The 21,019-nt window shown below is 37.8% G+C and overlaps 1 protein-coding gene across 10 annotated transcripts in view; it reads left to right on the top strand.

Moving 5' to 3' along the window:
* TNRC6B (trinucleotide repeat containing adaptor 6B) overlaps positions 1-21,019 on the top strand; it is a 132,904-nt gene that overhangs the window by 69,073 nt on the left and 42,812 nt on the right. For all 10 annotated transcript variants that reach the window (XM_058190408.1, XM_058190415.1, XM_058190417.1 and 7 more), the window contains 3 exons: positions 5,968-6,312; positions 13,413-15,740; positions 17,729-17,884. In XM_058190408.1, coding sequence (XP_058046391.1) covers positions 5,968-6,312; positions 13,413-15,740; positions 17,729-17,884 — 2,829 coding nt within the window. The remainder of the gene's footprint in view (positions 1-5,967; positions 6,313-13,412; positions 15,741-17,728; positions 17,885-21,019) is intronic.

Raw genomic sequence — 21,019 nt, 5'->3', positions numbered from 1 at the left:
TTTGTTTTCTGAGGTTTTCACGGGTGTTTGTATATAGGTCTTTGGTTGTTCGGGTTTTCTCCCGTGTAAGATTGGAAGTGTCTTGGCGACGTTTCGACCAAGTCTCATTCGTCATCTTCAGGCTTCAGCTTCGTGCTTCTGGGAGCAAAAGCACGAAGCTTCTGCTCAAAGCACGAGCTGAAGCCTGAAGATGACGAATGAGACTTGGTCAAACGTCGCCAAGACACTTCCAATCTACACGGAGCTCAAAGACCTATATATATATATATATATATATATATATATATATATATATATATATATATATATATATATATATATATATATATATATATATCAAAGCAATGAACATACCTAATGCAACTTCTGCCTCCTATTTTACCTGCAAAAGCAACTTAGTGAGTTGGATTGAAAGAGGGTAACTGGCCCAAAGTCACCCAGCCAGGTTTATCCTTATAATAAAGCCCTTATTCTTATGTAAAGTACTATTGTGTTAACTGAATATAGAACTTTTTTTTTTCTACAATATAAAAGGAAAATGTTTTGTTCTTCCAGTCTTTGAAGAGTGCTACTTTATTTTCATTTGTTTTTCCATTCAGCTATGTTCAATTCTTGGAGACCGCCTAGAGAAGTCCCTGCAGTTTCCTTGGCAAGCTTTTTCAGAATGGTTTCCTATTGCTTCCTTCCAAATGCTGAGACAAAATGACTGGCCCAAGCTCTGCTAGCTAGCTTTATGACTAAGGCGTGATTAGAACTTGCAGTCTCTAACTTTCTGGACCACAGTGCCTAAAAATAATTGTTTTTAATTGAATAAAGTGGTTGTGATTTAGAAAAAGCAAAATTTAACCCTATTTCTTCTCAGGTTTAATAGTTCTTTAATTTATTGGGAATTACGAATAGCTCTTTAATTTATTGGGAATAATTGCTGAATGGCTTGGAGAAAAATTCTAAATTAACCAAACTGAAATGCCTAGCTGATATTATAATTCACAGGGTGAGCACGACCTATCTTTTGAAACATAAATCCTGAATCTATGGGAGTCATTGTTCCCATTAACCATAATTCCCACAAATATATTCACACCTGATGTTGGAGTCACTTAAATTAAAAAACTAAAATGTGATGATCTTATTCAGACAAAACAAACCCAGAAATAAGACTCTAACCAATGCTGGAAAGAAAATAAATTCTTAGAATTAAGCACAGTTCTATGTTCTAGAACAGTTTTTGATTCTGGATATCTGGACACTTAACCATGATGAAATGTAAATCATTTCACTCTTGATTAAAACATTAACTGTGTTTATTTGATAGGTAGATCTTGAATTTGGTAACATCTGCCTTACTTACAAAATGATTGAACTTCAAAGAGCTTTATCTGGGATTATCTGAAAAATTTCCAGATTGTTCATGGTGTGACAGTTAAGAATTTTACAGAATCAGATAATAGACGCTGTATAACAAGTCTCCACACCCGTGTTAAAATGCCACGTTTTTGAAATATTAAAAAAAAAAACACTTCAGAATTTTTTCCACCTTCAATATAATATATAAACTATACAATTTAATTGAAAAATAAGGTAAAATATTTTAGGGTAGAAATAACAATAGCAAACATACAATAATGTGGTTTCATAATTGTGCACACCCTTAAACTAATACTGTGATGAAGCACCTTTTGATTTTATGACAGAATTCTGTCTTTTGAAGTAGGAGCCAATCAGCCTCAACAATATTTTATCTGAGAAATCTTTTTTTTTTCCATCCATGAGTCAATTTCATAAACATACCATGAAGAACAACCAAATTAGTTACAGAAGGCATCCCTTCAAATATCAAAAGAAGTCCTTTCGTGTTATCTAATATATATGTTGGCACTTTTTCTTAGTGAAATCCAATTTGCTCTTTGATCCACTGCTAGGATATTAAATTCAAGAGGTGCTTTTCATGGGAATTTGATGTTTGTTTTCCAACATAATCATTTTAGCTCTCTGGTTTACAATCCATTTTTAACATTAAACAGAAATAAATGTTTTAAATAATTTATATAACATGTAATTTGCATTTATTGTTGTAACTATTATTACACTATGATGATTTATTAAAAATGTAAAGATAGCCTCTAGACAAGCTTCATTAACTAAGAGGTGGGTTAGAAACTGTTACCTGCTGAGATGTGATCATACCCAATGTGACTTAAAATGCTTCATGCTTATACTGAAAAGAAATATAGTCCTGTGTAAAAGCTGTAACTATAAGATACATCAATTTGCCTCTAAACTCATTTATCACTTCGTTTCTTATTTTACTGAGACTGAAGAGATTCTTTGAGGCTTCTTCATGACTTATTTAAATAATAATATGTCATCTCACCATTTATGACCAGATCATTTCTGAACATGTTTTGTACTACTGTGTTTCTCAGAAAATAAGTCTTATTTTCTTTTAGGTTTGAAAATAAGCACTTGGACTTATTTTCGAGGGGGTCTTACATTTTTTGAGGTGCAGCAGGCCAGACTCAGTGAGCTGGACGCACCATGGGTGTACCGTCGCCTCCATTCTGAACCTTCAGCGTTCAGAATCGAGGCTTTTTAGCGAATGGGAGGAAAATGGGGAAGGAAATTTTCCTGCCTGTCATCCATTCCTCAAGCTCATCATAGTCTGCGGGAAGGATGGCAGGCAGAAAAATCCCCCTCCCCATTTTCCTCCCATTGGCCAAAAAGCTTCCCGAGAGCCTCCCAAAAAGAGGGAAAAAGCAAGACAGCTGGCCGTAGAACTGCTGGCTTCTGGGAAGCGGCCCAACTAGTAGAACCGCTGCTCCCAGAAAGAGAAGGGCAAAAGCAGTATTTGCGCTGCCCCAAGGGGCCAGCGGGCTGCAGCTGCAACCAGACAGTTCTGCCTGTGCCTCCATTCGTGCTGGCCACGCCTATCCCCCTGGGCTTATTTTCGGGGTGGGGTAATATTAGGCCCACCCCCAAAAATTAGGGTTGGGCTTATTATTGGGGTGGGTCATGTTTTCGGAGAAACATGGTAATAATTAAAGCTATACAATTCTGTTTTCTCTGAATACTAACCTTCCCATTTTATTAAAAGCTAGGACTACTTAAGTAGGATACCTTTGAAGATTTTGATAAAAGATTATCAAAGTTACTTCATGTTTATGTATTTTTAATATTGTGTCAAGTTGTGTAAGCTTTTTTTAAAAAAGCAAAAGTATTCATGCATTTCTTATGTCTCTACTTTTTAGTCTGAATTTGTCAAACTTATGTTTTAAACATTTTAAAATCATAAAATGAAAAAGTGTAAGATACCGAACATATAAAAAGGTTTTGTGTATACTTTGTAGAATCCAATCTAATATGAAGACAAAGTTAAAAAAATAAGCTATATTTCTAGTTACAAAGTAGTTCTTTCTTACAGTTGTTTACATCAGGGGTCCCCAACCTTTTAGACCTCAGAGACCACCAAGTTCATAATTTTAAATTCTGCGGACCACTAATACGAATCCAGCACTTTGCTTGCTGAAGCGCCTGGACTCCCAGTGACAGGATGGGGGCCTTCAGGCACTGTCCCTCTTCTCTCTTTCTCCCCCCCATCTCCCATTCTTTCTCTCTCTTTCTCTTCCCCCCCTCTCATTCTCTCTTTCTCTCCCCCTGCCCCCTCTCGTTCTTTCTCTCTCTCTCTCTCTCTCCGATTCTCTCTCTCTCTTTCTCTCCCCCCTCTCGTTCTCTCTCTCTATCCCCCACTCTTTCAATCTCATTCTCTCTTTCTCTCTCCCCCCCATTCACTCTTATTCTCTCTCTCTCTCTCTCTCTCTCTCTAATTCTGATTCTCTGCGTGTCCCTTTCAGAGCCCGGTGGCTTTGAGCAAGAGCTGCTAAGAGCAGCCCTCATCACCGGGGAGGCGGGCAAACTGGGCAGCGGAGCGCCCTTTGAGTTTTCCCTCTGGCTGAGTAAGCAGCCCAGAGACTCCGGGAGGAGGAGGAGGAGGCGGGCAGAAGCAGGAGGGGGGACGGAATGCACCGGAGAAACAAGGCGCTCCAGGAAGGAGCACTGCTGCTGCGCCAACCTCGCGAAATGGAGGTGGAGGGTTCGATACTTAATGCAAGACATCTCCCTTTGGCCCCCATGCACTTCTTCCAAGAAGGTGGTGCTCGCTCGCGCGCTCTCTCTCTCTCTCATTCTCTCTTATTCTCTTTTATTCTCTTTCTCTGTTTCTCTCTTTCATTCTGTCTCTTTTCCTTTATTTCATTTTGCGCGGCATCAGCATTCCATCAGCCCGGCCAATTTCCCACGCCGCTTCAGCCACCGGCTGGGCAAATATACCAAGGCGGAATGCTGATGCTGCACAAATGCAAGTAGTGCTTCGGTCCTGCAGCTTTCAGCCATCGCAATCACTGTTTTGGCCCGCTTGCATCACAGCTCCTCCACCAGGGTGAACTGGCAAAAATACGAAGATTTCTCCACCGACCACCAAAATTTTCTCACGGACCACCGGTTGGTGACCACTGGTTTACAATATATTTGCCCCACTTAAATACTATGGTGGAATATAGTCCGGTTTCCCAGGAAGGAGGGCAAAGAGGCAGGAGAGCTTGGAAAATTTGATAGGCCATAGGAGGATTAAAACTGCTCCTCCTCAGCAGTTCCCATAATATATCTATAGTTAAGTAGATGATTGCTTTAGTCTAGCAAACATCTGTCTCTAGATGAAGAACAATAGATGAAACTGTTCAGAAATAACGCCACATGTCATACTTTGTTCTTGGTCCTGATAAATACTGATAGAATAAACATTTTTTAAATACTTTCTGTAATGAAAAAGAATACAAATTGTTTAAGCAGTTTTTCTGTTATTTTATTCCCTTATGGTCTGTTATAATAATTGCTTATTTGCTTTCATTATTTTTTGAAAGAAATTTGTTCATATTTATAGATTTTGTTTCTTGGTGTGAAAGAATTCTGGATGGATGTTTTAGTAATAGGCTTACTTGGGAAAAGGACATTTAGTTTTTTAATTTTGCATTTTGGGGGAAAAAGTTTCAAATAATTCATAGACACCACGTTAGCATACTAATTCATAAATCAGTGTCGTAATTTTGCTTATTTAGATTCTGTATCCTAATTCTTTATTTTCTAAATTTTCCTTAATTGAGGAATCCCCAATCCCCATACCCAATTAATGAAGTTCCATGTGGATTTGGTTTCCTTGCTTTGCTGCTAAGGCTTTGACACTTTGGATTTCATTTGTATTCTTGTCATTCATATGTGCACACGCACATATTAACATGTAGTCTGCTAATTTAACTAACTTGCTTTAGCACAAAAACTTATTCATTGATGCTGAATGCTCAAAGTGATATTCCTAAAAAAAAATTCTTTCAATTTTCCCCAATAATGGATTACTCTGAATTAATACTCTAGTACTCAACCAGAAGGTTGAAAGTCTGAGATGGGGAGAGCTTCCATTCTTGCTCTAGCTCCTGCCAACCTAACAATTCAAAAGCATGCAGATGCAACTAGATAAATAGATACCACTTTGGTAGGAAGGTAATGGCATTCTGTGCACTTCGGTGTATAGTCATGTTGGCCACATGACCACAAAAGCCTCTTTAGACAATGCTGGCTCCCTTGGCTAAAAAACTAAGATGAGTGCCACCCTCTAGAGTCAGACATGACTGGACATGGGAAACCTTTACTCCTCTCCCCCCCACTTTTTTTTTTTTTTTGGTGGAGAACACAATCTTGATAACTATAGCTAATGGACTGAAAAGCTTTTAGTGGATTCTTGGCATACTTCTCTAATTTTGATTTTTTTTATTCCTCTGTGAATTCATGTCATAGTGATTGCTAATTTTCTTCGTGCTTAAAGTTAGCAATATTTTAATAGCTCTTATTTATTGTGATTTTATGACACCATTAAACTTGCAAACAATACTAAATACCACCCAATATTTTTCATTATAGTGCCCGAAGCGACAAAAACAAGTTTAAGCCAACCAGTGACCGCCAGCCCAATTGGCAGCTCTCCATCGCCACCTATAAATGGTGGCAATAATGCCAAAAGGGTGGCAGTGCCGAATGGTCAACCGCCAAGCGCTGCCCGCTACATGCCTCGGGAGGTGCCACCGCGATTTCGTTGCCAGCAGGACCACAAAGTGTTATTGAAACGTGGGCAGCCCCCTCCGCCATCTTGTATGCTCCTTGGAAGTGGAGTAGGGCCTACTTCCTCTCCAGCACCTGGAGCAAATCCAAACAACGCACAACCAGTAACAGGAGTGCTACTGCCATGTGACAGTGGGACTGCAACCGGTATGAAACCATTAGCATTCTGCTTAGCATTTTGCTGTCTGTGCTATGTCATATATTTGTGTATTTTGAATTTAGAAATTGATTGTTTGTTTACTCATTTATATCCTGAAATCTCTGGCAACCTTTGAAGGAGAATCACAGTCATTGGTAACAAGACAGAATACCAATCAAATAAATATTTTAATAAATATTTTTAGAAAGTTTTTACTTTAATAATTCACATAAAACTAGGTAGGTAGTTTTCCAGCATATTTCCTTAGAGGGAAGTGAAAAAAACATTCTAATTTCAAACTATTCTGATTTCAGGTCAGAGATTTGGAATCTTCTGAACCTGAAAATGTAAATATTAGTTCATATGAATTCAAAAATAACCTGATACTAGATCAGGTTGTTACCAAAACCAATGAACATATTAAAATTATCACATGCCCAGAAGAGGTTTGTTTTTATCAGGAGAAAGAACCATAATAAAATTGAACATTCTATAATGAAATAAACTTTCATGTTGATACAGCACAGTCACTAGAATTTGTAATGCTGTCATAGTTTTTAAGTCAAAACAAAGAAACATTTTTGTTTCCAGCATGAAACAAAATGTTTCTTTTTCAAGATATCTCACAGAGTGCCTGGGGCATTGTATTTAAGTTGTTTTGCAACATGTGATTGGAAATCAAATAAATAAATAAATGTGATTGGACATTTTTTTCGTCCAAATCTTTCCAGCTGAGCCAGCACAGCAGTGAGGTCCAGTCTTCACTGCTAATGGCTAGGCCAGATCGGATTATGTGAATATTTAGAAGAAACAAGCACTGAACATATTCAGATGGAATACGATAGGTTGAATTGCATTAGCCTGCCTCCGAAGTTATAGTTGCTTGTTGTTTTTTAATAATTGCTGTGAAGTTAAGATAGGTAAGTTTTGTGTATCTACCTACTTCATTTTGCACGTAAGTCTTGTAAAGGAAAGTATGTGAGTTACTTGCTTCAGGGTCACGTAACGGTGTTAACTGTGTAAATAAAGACAATCAGACCCAACATGAGACCTAAAAGACATAATTTTTCTTAAGACTTTCTGTGAGAAACTGCTTTGAATTCTTATAAATTCCTGGTTGTGCTATCAGTGATAGCATCTAATCATTTTATCTTTTGTCAGCCTTTACCATTAATTGCCTTTGATTTTTTTTCTTTAAGCATCAGGATCTTCTCCAGTGACTCTTGCTTTCTCATGTGTCCAAACTAAATTTTAGCTGCACTATTAGGGCTATTGTGACATCCAGTTTTACTTCATCTAGCATTGAATTATTTGCTTTTCTTCTGGTTCATGGGGCTCCCTGGACCCAACAGTAATGCCATTTATGAAGGTCTTATGACAATTTCTACTAAGAGTTTCTTTGCTGCTAGACAGCTTCCTAGACTTGGTTCGTATTTGGATTGTTGCTTTTTTGCTAATTGTTCTTATATGGCATCTGCCAAGTAAGAAAGCCTTAAATATATACAAAATAGTTCAATTTTATTCATAACCTAGGGTTAGGCCTGATGTAATCATTGTTTTTTAAACTGTTAGAATTAAGATGAAGCCATTTGTAAGGCTTGGGCATTCAGTAACAGGTGCTATTCCGATCCAGGTATTCTGAAACTGCCTTTTCAAATGCAGCCCAGCGGAGATATTTTGTGAGTTCCATACAACAACACCCATTGGTATCATTGCCAATAATAAGTCAGTATTTATCGTATGTAAACAGATAAACAGAATGGCCACAGACAGGCAAAAAATAACCACTGTGGGTCAGGAGTGTCTTCTGACTTCCTGCCAGCTGTCCCATTGACTTAGCATGTGGGAAGCTGGCAGGGAACATCAGAAACCACAATCACATAACTGCAGGGACACTGGAGCCACAACTTTGGAAATAAAAGTGGTCTGAAGATCTTGGAAATTCCAATTCCACAGGAGTAATGGGTCCCAGATTTTTCACACATCTTTAAGTTAGAGGATTGACACCTTGATTCAAAAATTGGTGTGCTCTGTTGCACTCTTTGGATTAATTAAAGATATAGACAGACAATGAGAGTTTTAGTGGTGCATAGATATTATGGTCTTCCATTCACCTGTTCGCTTTCACAGATTTAAGCCAATAAAAATAAAATAGAAATTTTCTTCCTTATGGTAAGTAAGATACGTTGTATTCCAGATTGCTTTTCTCCAATGGAATATTTGATTTTCTTCTTAGCACTTTGATCATTTCCAGGATAAGTATTATTTCAGAATCAAGCATGAAAATATTAGTAGCCAATTCTCATGCTGTAAGTAATCTACTTTCTCAAAAAACCCATAGGCATGTTATAAGGACTGAAGCTGACAAGGCAAGAGCCAACCATTCTTGGGCCAATCAGAACTGTTAAATAAGCATTGACCAGGTCTTTTTCTAGTTGTTTTCAAAACAGGACTTGGGAATTAATCACATTTTAAGCACTTTATTCTTGTTGCATTCAATAGTTTCTCTTCACATAGTACTGATTTCCAGATAAGATAATGAACAGACGCATGTATTTTTAATTCATTTTTATTTTATTTGTGTCTTGCCTTTTTTATTTTTACAAATAATTCAAGGCAGCGAACATATTCAACACACCATTCTTCTATTTTTTCCCTCATAGCAAAAACCCCGGTTGAGTTGGGAATGAGAAAAAGTGACTGGCCCAGTCACCCAGCCAGCTTTTATGGGTAAGGCGGGATATGAACTCCCGCCTTTCTAGCCTGGTACCTTACTTTTTTCTTTTGGTTGTAGGTCCACTGCAAAAGGAAGCCATATGCATATTTCAGAATTTTGAACAGTTAACATCTGCAGCCTTACTGTTTTTCAACATTCTCACAAGTGGGATTATTTCCTTTTCATCAATTTGTTCTTGAACACTAATATTTACAGGTAGTTTTCAACTTATAACCATAATGAAGTCTTCCCATTATGGTCATAAGTTTTGATGTCAAAAATGGATCATCCTTGTGACCAACTTGATTTTATGACCTTTTTGAAGCTGTGATTCAGCAAATCATAGTCCTTAAACATATCCACGATCATTAAATGAACTCATTGTTTTCTATGGGGCATTTTGCTGGTAACTGGAAGTAAATGGCGAGTTTGGGCAAAAGGGCCGTAAATCACGGTCATGTGACCAGTTATAACTCAAGGACCTCCTGTATAGCATTCTTCCATTCCATCACTTCAGCTTCCTTTCAAATAATTTCATGAGTTTTATCTTTAATTTTGTTCATTTTGTTGGAGGTTATTTTTTTTAGCTTCATTTTTCAAACAGTTTTTTAAAATTTCCGTAAACATTGCTTGGCATAGTCTCCTGATTTTTCCTCGTTCTCTTTACTCCTTGCAACAATCTTTTTCTTTGTCTAAATCTTACACAATTACTTTCTCTCAGGTATTGCAGCAATGATTATCTTACCTACATTTTCCCCATCCAAGCCTCTTTTACCGTCCTCATTCCGCTAAGCATTCTTTTTCATTAATCATATTAATATTGAATCTCACATTTCTGTAGCATTCTGTACTTTACTGTTTCAAGCAGCTTCTACATCCTGTCTTTTTTTTTATTAAAAAGTTTTACCACAACTTTAACAAGTAATTACCCTCCTCCTCTCTCCCCCCCCACCCTCCACCCCCTTCACCCTCCCCACCCTCCCCCCAGACTTCCCAGAACAAATACAGGGTATAGCATTTACCAATCATAAGCTAAAATACACTAATTATTCATAAACTCCCATCCCTCCCCTAGAACCGTAACTCCCTTATCTTTAAATATATAACTATACCATTCTTCTTTTCTGGTGCCAATGCAACAAAATGAGTGCCAAGTCTAGAATTTATCAAATATTTCTGATCAGATATTCTAATATCTGTGTTTCCTGCAGGCAAATTACATCATTTTTAAATTGTCTCAAATAATGAAATATCTTCCTTCTTTTCTGTGGTGAATTTAAACCATTAACATTCCAGGTTAAAAATTTAGTTGCCATTCTTGGCTCCTTGAAGCTTTTGGAGCATCATCTGGAAATCTTCCCCCATCTTCATTTTCGGCCTTGCTCCCCACACAGCTTCTGTTTTAGTGAAATCTTGGGTTATCACTTGCGATTGTCGCCTCTTTGTTTCTTGTTCTTTACGTTTAGTAGCTGCTTGAGTCATTCTTTGTTCCTTTGCTTCTTCTATTTTTCCCTGGGATTCTGATATTTGAAATGTATCCGGAAGATGCAGCAAACTTTCATCAACAGCTACGTCCACAGCTTAAGCTTGTGCCTGCATTCCTTCTCCCTCCTTCTTCCTCCTGGCTTCTGGAGATGGTGGATTTCCAGCCTTAAATACAGTAACATAGAAATCTCTTGCCTTCCAAACTGTATTGAGACGATATCTTTGGCCCATGTATATCAATGATATTCCAGCTGGAACATCCCATCTAAACTGCATCTGTCGGTTTCTCAGTTCATTCACCAAAAAGGCATACTCCTTCCTACCTCTTAACATTTTGGGTAGAATTTCTTTCAGCACTAATACCTCTTGGCCTGTTATTTGAATCTTGTTCTTGTACGATGCCTGTAGCACTTCATTTCTAATCCTTCTGGTTGTAAAATAAATCACAACATCTCTTGGCAAATTTTTCTGTCTGGCAACCCAGGAGTTAACACGATAAATTTTGTCAATTTGAAATGCAAGATCTGCTGATCATTCTTCCAAAATCTGTGCAAAGGCCTCTGCAAAGATCTCTCTCAAATTCTCTTGTTTATTTTCTTTCAGGCCTCTCACTCTCAGTGCAAATTTCATCGATCTATATTGTAGCAAAATCATTTCTTCATCAGCTCTGTCCTCCTTAGTCTGAACTTCCTCCATTTTATTTTCCAAATTCAAATTAGATTGACTAATTTTCTTCCACCCTTTCATCTAGCTGGACCATATTTGTTGCCAAACCTTGAAATGCTAACACAATGTCATCTCTCATGTCTTTATTTCTTGCCTTAACCAAATTTTTGACTTCTGATATCTCCTCTGTAATTTCCTTAAATTTCTCCTCAATAACTGATGTTTGCAACTCTAGCGCTTCCTTCAGAGATTCCTTCATAAATTCTTTCAAAGAATCTTGTAAGGTTTCCAAATTCACTGTTTTTGGATCAGCGTATGGGCTGGGGAACCTCCAGCACTTTTAGAAAGACCAGGTTTTATTTGTTTAGATGCCATCTTTTATATTTATACTTTGCAATAATAAAGTCAGTGAAAACAGTTTCTTAATTCTTTTCTTAGACACAGTTCTATAATCTTTTCCTTTCAATGTTCTTTAGCCTTTTCTCACTATTAATTCTCTTCAATTAAACGTAAAATCCAGCAGCCTTAAGAAGGCTACTCGCCAGCGACAGTAATAAAAACTTCCTTAACTTTCATTTTCACGCCCTGTTAGAGCACAGGCGCCATTTCCTCTAGCTTTCTTAGTTCGTTTCAACAAAAAACAATGTATCAAAGGAGTTAGGATTTGTTACTTGCAGCTACCGGTGCTCCTGTTTTTGCTCCGTCTGTTTTAGAATCCGATTAAAGTCCAATATTGATCCCAGAGGTGGTCATGGTGCTTTGCTCTGCTTGTGCAGAGACGCCCCCAGATTCGGAGCTTCTTCAGGCTTCTAGGGAGCTCACCTTTTGAGCCCCACGAATTATTCCTGGGGCTATTTAGGAAACTCTACCTCCGCCCGATTGCTCACCTCTTCCTCTTCTCCCAAGGGAGAGGTTTCCGAGCCACTAGACCGCTGATCTGCGCTGTCTTAGTGGCTCTACGCGATCGTGGGGCTGGCAGTCTAAAAAGACCATCTTCAGCACTCAAACGGTGCCACCGGAAGTCCCATCCTTTTTCTTTATATCTCCCTTTCATTCTGATAGAATATTAATTTGTCTTCTCATAGAAGATTTGTATATTGTTTTTTTGCCTTTTTTTACTTTCATTATAGTTTTCCTCCTGTCGATTTTGTTCCCAAATCCATTCTTGACATTAGCAAATAACTCTGTCCCATATTCAGAACTTCTCATCACTATTTTATGCTTCACTAATTCTCCGGTTTCAGCATAACAATTGTAATTTTAAATTTATATTCATAAGTATATATAGATTTATGGTTAAATTATATATTCAAACTAAGATTTTTTTAAACAGAATATTCCCATTCTTAACTTTTTCTTTCCTTCACATCCATTTAAATTGTCTAGCAGAATTTTTTTTCTCCTTGGGTCATGTTCATTCAACAATTTGCATAATTTTACCCAAACCTGATTTACCTAATTTTTTTGTTATCATGATTCATTGGAATATAACATACACTTATTACCAACCTATAGATATCTATTTTCATAACACCTACAACAACCGATACAGCACCGTTTCATACTTTATGAAAAACACTTTACACTATTTATTTATAATTAATCTGCATCTTTATTTCTCTCCAGATATTCATGTCCACACCATTCCAATCACTGGTTCATTTTCTTTACCATTTTCTTCTTATAATACCATTTGCAATCTTTAATATTTATTTACATGTCATATTTCTAAACCACCCATCTACTTCAGAGGGGGACTCTATGCTATATACAATATAATATGATCAGTAAATAAAACAACCTAATATCCCATGTGAGCCAAAGATATTGTCCTCCACTGCACTCATTGTGGATTTAGTTAATTTGGGCTTTCACATAACACTTTCTAGCAATATAGAGAAGTGTAGACTAGATTACTAGTTGTAGCAGTGCCTGTACTAGATGCAGAATACTTTTACAGTACCCAATCATTTTGGCATATTGTGAGCAGTATAATACAAGCACAACCAATACTAATTTTACTCCAGCACTTTCAAACTATTCTATGCAAGTTAGGATCTCTCTTAACTGTGTTTAATTTGCAATCCCATGTACCATAGTCTGCATCCAACCAACTAGGAAGTATATGCAGTGAAGAATGTCTTTCACAGGATTGTGAAACATTTAACATTTCAGCAAACCTATATATATTACCTAAGCTCTTACAGGATTTATGAATAATTTGCTTTGTTGCCTTTTTAGATTCAACAACTGGAGGTGCTGCTGCTTCAAATTATGCAAATTCCACTTGGGGTCCTGGAGTGTCCTCCAACAGCACCAATGTCAACCCTACTCACGTCTGGGACAAGGTGATTGTAGACGGGTCTGACATGGAAGAGTGGCCTTGTATTGCTAGCAAAGATACTGAGTCTTCTTCCGAAAACTCCACAGACAACAACAGTGCCTCAAACTCCGGCTCAGAGAAGAGCACTCTGCTGGGAAGCAGCAGTAGCAACAAAGGAAAAGGAAACCAGTGCCAGTCTGGAAGCTCTGGTAATGAATGTAATCTTGGGGCTTGGAAATCCGACCCTAAGGCTAAACCTGTTCAATCTTCCAGTCCTTCAGCAGAGAGTAATGGTAGTCTAGCAAGCTGGAGAAACTTGAGTGGGCAGGATAGAATTGGCCCCAATCCTGGCTTCAGCAACTTTAACCCAAATAGCAACCCATCTGCTTGGCCAGCACTAATTCAGGAGGGCAATTCAAGGAAAGGGACTTCAGAAACTGATAATGGTGGTTCAAATGCACAGATTAATACAACAGGTCAGACTTCTAGGGAACAGCAGTCAAAGATGGAAAATGCGGGTGTTAATTTTGTCTCTGGCAGAGAACATGCTCAAATCCACAACACTGATGGACCAAAAAATGGAAATGCTATATCCTTGAACTTAAGTTCACCAAACCCAGTAGAGAATAAGGGAATGTCTTTTGAAATGGGCTTTGGGAACCCCTCCAGGAGCACTGATACCCCTTCACAAAGCACTGGAGAGAGAAAAACTGGGAATGTTGGGTCTTGGGGTACAGCTAGGGGGCCTTCTGGAATGGACTGTGCTTCTAATCAAAGTAATTCTGGAAATCATGGGAACAATGGGAAGGATAGGGAAGACTTATGGAAGGGAGCTTCTGTTCAAAAATCAAATGGGTCAAGAAATGAATCTTGGGATAATAATAATAGATCTACGGGTGATGGGTCTTGGACCGTTGGCCCTCAACACTCTGGTGAAAGTAAATGGAATGAAGGGAACAAAATGACATCAGGGATGTCTCAGGGAGAATGGAAACAGCCGTCTGGGTCTGATGAACTGAAGATTGGTGAATGGAATGGTCCAAACCAACCAAATTCTAGCACTGGAGCATGGGACAATCAAAGGGGCCACCCGCTTCCTGAAAACCAAGGTAATTCCCAGGCTCCCTGTTGGGGACGATCTTCTAGTTCTGCAGGAAGTGAGATTGGAGGTCAAAGCACTGGAAGCAACCATAAAGCAGGAAGTAGTGATAGTCACAATTCTGGACGCCGATCATACAGGCCTACACATCCTGATTGTCAGGCGGTTTTGCAAACTTTATTAAGCAGGACTGATTTAGACCCCCGAGTGCTTTCAAATACCGGTTGGGGTCAAACTCAAATCAAGCAAGATACTGTTTGGGACATAGAAGAGATGTCAAGAGCTGAAGGAAAGTCTGATAAAGGTACTGAGGGGTGGGAGAGTTCTGCCATACAGACAAAGAACTCAGGGGGCTGGGGAGATGCACCCAGCCAAAGCAATCCAATCAAGTCTGGATGGGGTGAGCTTTCAACTCCAACAGAATGGAAAGAGCCCAAAAACACTGGAGGATGGAATGATTACAAGAGCAATTGTTCTAACTGGGGAGGGGGAAGACCAGATGAAAAAGTCACAACATCTTGGAATGAGAAGTCCAACAAAGATCCAGGATGGAATGGGCGACCACCTAATCAGGGATGGTCTTCTGGGAAGAATGGCTGGGGAGAAGAAGTTGACCAAACAAAAAATGGCAATTGGGAAACTTCAGGAAACAAATCAATATCAGGTTGGAGTGAAGCTGGCCAGAATGAGATTGGTACTTGGGGTAATAATGCAAATTCAAACTCTTCTTCTAAAGCAGGGTGGGATAATAATAAAAGAACTCCAGCATGGAATGATACTGGTAGACAACCCAATTCCTGGAATAATCCACAACAGCACCATCAGCAGTCAGAGGCACCCAGTTCCTGGGACCCACCACCACCTCCACCACCACAGCCTCCAGGTAATGGAAGGCTACCCAATTCTAACTGGAACAGTGGGCCACAATCAACTGTCTCAAAGGATGAAGAACCCAGTGGCTGGGAAGAACCATCCCCCCAGTCAATTAATCGTAAAATGGATATTGATGATGGCACCTCAGCATGGGGAGACCCCAATAGTTACAACTATAAGAATGTGAATCTGTGGGACAAGAACTCACAAAGTGGACAAGCTTCACGAGAACAGAACCACCCTCCTCCAAGGCCAAGCAAAGTAACAGCCTCAGGTAATTTTTTTTAATGATCCTCATGATGATGCTAAATGTTTTATCTTCTTACTAAATTCAGATCTATTTTTTTTTTATTTGCATTTATATCCCGCCCTTCTCTGAAGACTCAGGGCGGCTTACACTATGTTAGCAATAGTCTTCATCCTATTTGTATATTTATATACAAAGTCAACTTATTGCCCCCAACAATCTGGGTCCTCATTTTACCTACCTTATAAAGGATGGAAGGCTGAGTCAACCTTGGGCCTGGTGGGACTAGAACCTGCAGTAATTGCAAGCAGCTGTGTTAGCAGTCTGAGCCACAGAGGCCAGTGTTATAATTATAAAATTGTAATAATAATTTTCAAATCTGTTCGCCATACATCTAATGTGTCCTTGAAATAACAGACTATAAAGCTTGAATACAGTGGTCTTATATAACATATTATGAAATGTTTACTGTTTATAGGCAATTTTATTCTTGTATCTGATATGTCAGGAAGGAGAATTCTGAACTATCTTTAACTTCTAAAAAAGAATAGAATGATCCAAACTCTGCCAGAACCTTGTTCATGTAAGACAAAGAATCAGTTTCCTGTGATGTTCCTATCTCTAAGACATGCATAATGCATAGTTAATATAAATAAAATTCATAAAACATTAAAATCCAGAAACTGAGCTCCTTGTTACAATCTTGGTCAAGAAGAATACAGGAGCAGCAGAAGATAGATTATCCACTAGATTAGGACTCGTTGGATCCTTGGAACCTATTTTCTCCAGGATTACACATCTTTTTATTGTTAGATGGGTTTTTAAATACAATATTCTACAAATTATTGGATATTTAAATTTTTCTAATTACTTCTCATTTAGGAGAAGGGAGCATGAACATAAAAGGATAGATTTCTAATGTTCTACCCAACAGTTTGGTCCTTGTAAGGCTAACTGTTCTATCAGATTAACACGCACAATTTACCAGTATAACATAGATTGCGTGCTTGTAAATATTCATAACAGTAATAGTAATTATTTTGTTATAGAGTCTGATATTAATAACTTCATCTGTGGAGAACCTTTGAGCAATGTATGTGATTCCAATTAATTAATTTGCTTTTCCAGACATCAGAAAGAGGAGTTAAAAAGCATATTACATTCCACTTAGATGTACCCAAGTTCTTAAGTGTTTCTTCTGCATTGTATTGTTAAATGAACAGTTAGTATCAGAAAGACAATGGAGAAAAATATGTTATCTTTTTGCCAATATACAGATTTATACTATCATAATCATATTTTTCTGAGCAAATTGTGGATAACATAGATTATATATGATCATGGTATAATGTATTCTATATATATTATATTAATATTTTTCTGATCTCATTCAGAGAATTCTTATCTAAAGTCCTCCTCTCTCTCTTACACACAGTTTGTGATTATATTGAATTCTATTAACTGTAAAATCATACTCTACTTTTAATGTAATACTGTAATGGTGACACTGTTACTTGATTTAGCACAATAATGTAGGGTTTAGAATAGATATTAAAACTGATATATGATAAAGTAGAACCAGCTGTGTAGAAAGAGAAAGCTTTACAGTTAATCCTCAATTTATGACCACAATTGAGCCCCAAATTTCCATTGCCAAGCAAGATAATTGTTAAGTGAGTTTGCTCCATTTTATGAGCTTTTTTGCCACAATTGTTAAGTGAATAACTGCAGTTTTTAAGTTAGTAACAGAGTTGTCGAGTGAATCTGCTTCCTTGGTGAATTTGCTTGACAGAACGTCGCAAAAGGGAATCACATGAACCCAGATGCTGCAACTGTCATAAGTTTGAAATGTAGTCATAAGTCACTTTTTCCAGTGCTGTTTTAACTTTGAACAGTCATTAAACAAATGGTTGTACGTCAAGGCGAACCTGTATTTTGAGACTATTTTGTTGTGAATATTAGAAAGGCACATTACTGAATAAATAGCCTAGAATTAAAACTCTTTCTGTATTTAGTCTGGAACAAAAGCACACCTCCTGCACCAGATAATGGTACCGCTGCTTGGGGTGAACCAAATGAAGCCAGTCCTGGTTGGGGTGAAGTAGAGGAAGCAGGGACTTCTACCACGTGGGGAAATGGATCCTCCAGTGCATCAAATGCCATAAAACCTAGTAAGTACTTCCTAGTTTCCTCTTTTAAAATAACAGTAATGTATATTTTGAATTTTTTAATTAAAACTAATTGTTGAAAACTCAAAAAAAATTAGTTCCTAGAAAATAATACGGTTTTATAAACAGAAACAATTGAATTCAGCAGGAATCCACAAGGGAATACTTGGTAAGCCAATCTCTCACCAACACTCCAAACCCAGAATCACATCTCAGGAGAACTTTTTTTTTTTTTAATTTCATTTTGTCACAACAGTATACACAAACATTGACATAAAACAACAACACATCATAAAAGAAATATATATATATAAGCAAAAGTATGCAATAACTATGTTAATTTGATAATAGGACAGGAACGGTAGGCACTTTTGTGCTCTTATGCACGCCCCTTATAGTCCTCTTAGGAATGGGGTGAGGTCAATAGTAGACAGTTTTTGGTTGAAGATTTTGGGATTTTGAGTAGAGACTATAGAGTCAGGTAATGAGTTCCAAGCGTTAACAACTCTGTTACAGAAGTCATATTTTCTGCAATCAAGTTTGAAGTGGTTGACATTAAGTTTGAATCTATTGTTTGCTCTTGTATTATTGCAATTGAAGCTGAAGTAGTCTTTTACAGGAAGGATATTGCAATAGATGATTCTGTGTGTTAAACACAGGTCATGTCGGAGTTGGCGGAGTTCTAAGTTTTCTAATCCCAGGATTTCAAATCTGGTGGCATAGGGTATTTTGTTGTTTTCGGAGGAGCGAAGAACTCTTCTAGTAAAATATTTCTGGACGCGTTCGATTGTATTAATGTCAGAGATGTGGTATGGGTTCCAGACGGATGAGCTGTATTCAAGAATAGGTCTGGCAAATGTTTTCTATGCTCTGGTTAGTAGTGTAGAGTTTTTGGAAAAGAAGCTGTGTAAAATTAGGTTTACAACTCTTAGAGTCTTTTTTGCTATGTAGTTGCAGTGGGCTTTGGCATTTAGGTCATTTGATATGAAAACTCCAAGGTCTTTGACAGGGTGGGGGTCGTCAGTAAGGTAATGTCCATCAAGCTTATACTTGTTGTTAGGGTTCTTTTTTCCAATATGTAAGACTGAGCATTTGCTGGTTGATATTTGGAGTTGCCAAGTTTTAGACCATTCGGATACAAAGTTTTCAAGGTCTTCTTGAAAGGTAGAGGTATTGTTAGTAGTATTAAATAGTTTGACATCGTCAGCAAAGAGAACACAATAACTTGAGATAAGGGCACAGAGATCATTTATGTATACTATGAAAACCGTTGGTCCAAGAACACTACCTTGGGGAACGCCACTTTTGACAGGAACAGGATTTGATAGAGCGTTGCCAATTTTGACCACTTGTTGTCTGTTTGACAGGAACGCATTTATCCAATTGTGAAGAGGTCCTGAAATGCTGTAGGATTTTAGTTTTAGGAGAGGTTTATCATGTACTACTGAATCAAAAGCTTTGCAGAAGTCTATGTAGATTGCATCTATTGCTTTTCCTTGATCAAGGTTAGTAGCCTGTATGTTTTTGCAGTGGAGAAGTTGTAAGTTACATGATAATTTTTTTCTGAAACCAGATTGTTTATTAGAGAGTAGGTTGTTTGTTTCAAGGTGGAATGTAATGGATTGGTTTATAATAGATTCCATTACTTTGCATGAGACACAACATAGAGAGATAGGTCTGTAATTTTCAACTAGGCTGGGATCTCCTTTTTGGAAGATAGGGATGACTGTGGCTAGAGACCATGGATGTAAACCATCTCAAGTAACTAGTTCTAGAGAGTACCTTATCCATTCTATCAGAGTCCACAAGCCAAAGTGAGTTCTAGATGTCAGTACAAGGTGCTGTCTCATCACTTTTCCTGCATATAAGAAACCAGTCCTTTGCTTGAGTGACTTTAGTAAAATATTATCCAAAACTGTCATAGCAGCTTGGTGTTAATTGTTCTTGCTCACCTTAGGTGATCTTAAACGGGACTGCAGGACAATAGCCTACTGATACAGCAGGGGAGGAAAATATGAGTGTTTAACCACTGTAATTGCCTTGAAGTAGCAAACACCATGCTTGATCAAGTTTACTTTTCATCTTCCTCTTCCAGTGTCCAAACTGGGTTTTCTCTAGATGCATGGACTTCCAACTTTCAGAATTGTCAGCAGCAACTGTTTTGACTTAGAAGTTATGGAGGTTTGAATCCATATATTTGAGAGTATGCAAGTTGCAAAAGGCTGGCTGATGGAGACTCTGTCTTGGATCCATACATATTAATATGAAGTGCTGTGTGGAACTAAATTATACGCTTAAACGTATATGCTTATACAGACTTAACTGGATGGCAGGTGAAGTTCTTGTGAGGTTGATAAGGACACTCCTCTAAATAGAGCAATCGAGTGTTTATATAGGAATTTAATTTTAGAGCAGATTTTAGAGTTACAGTATTTAGTCTGATTTGAACATGCAGATGAACAAACTGTGTGGAAAGAGGAAACAGGAGGGAGAATGAGCACTCTTAACAATCAAAGACATTGAAGTATCAGATACAGTTGGAGTCAGTGTTGCTAAATGTATGTGCTAATATTTGTTAATGGTATTCTCAGGCATGTAGTATCCAAAGTAAACACATAGATACAGTATGTTTAAAGGACTTTTTTCATTCAAGAATATTATGCCACACAAGCTGCTGCCATTTCTATAAGAAAAAATTAGGAATCTAAAAAGTCACAAATAAATGTATAGGAAACAAATTATCTCACTTTTTGCAGCCAGGGGTTGGGGGGGGGGTATCAATTTTGCATAAATAGGGATTTATGGACTCCTGGTGTGAGGAGAAGTCCTTGGATTACTAGTTTTACTGGATCCAAAGAAGTGCTTGGGGACATTTTTTAAGCCTTTTCCTGAATAAATTGAAAGAATAAATTTGTACAAGACCAGGTCTTGGCCGGGGAGGGGGAGGATTTGTTGTTGAATTTTGGCAGTATAATCCCAGAAGGGAACCTCTAAAGAATGCATAAAAAGGTGGCTTCTTGGAGGACTCAAAATGTGCTGTTTTGCATTTCAAATGAATGAAAACAATTCTTGCTTATTTCTATGGTATTCTTTCTACCAAGACATAGACTGGGACTGATTTTAATCTCAAAAACAACT

Source organism: Ahaetulla prasina, chromosome 7, assembly GCF_028640845.1.
Source record: "Ahaetulla prasina isolate Xishuangbanna chromosome 7, ASM2864084v1, whole genome shotgun sequence".
Lineage (NCBI taxonomy): Eukaryota > Metazoa > Chordata > Lepidosauria > Squamata > Colubridae > Ahaetulla > Ahaetulla prasina.
This window is presented reverse-complemented; position numbering and strand designations above follow the sequence as displayed.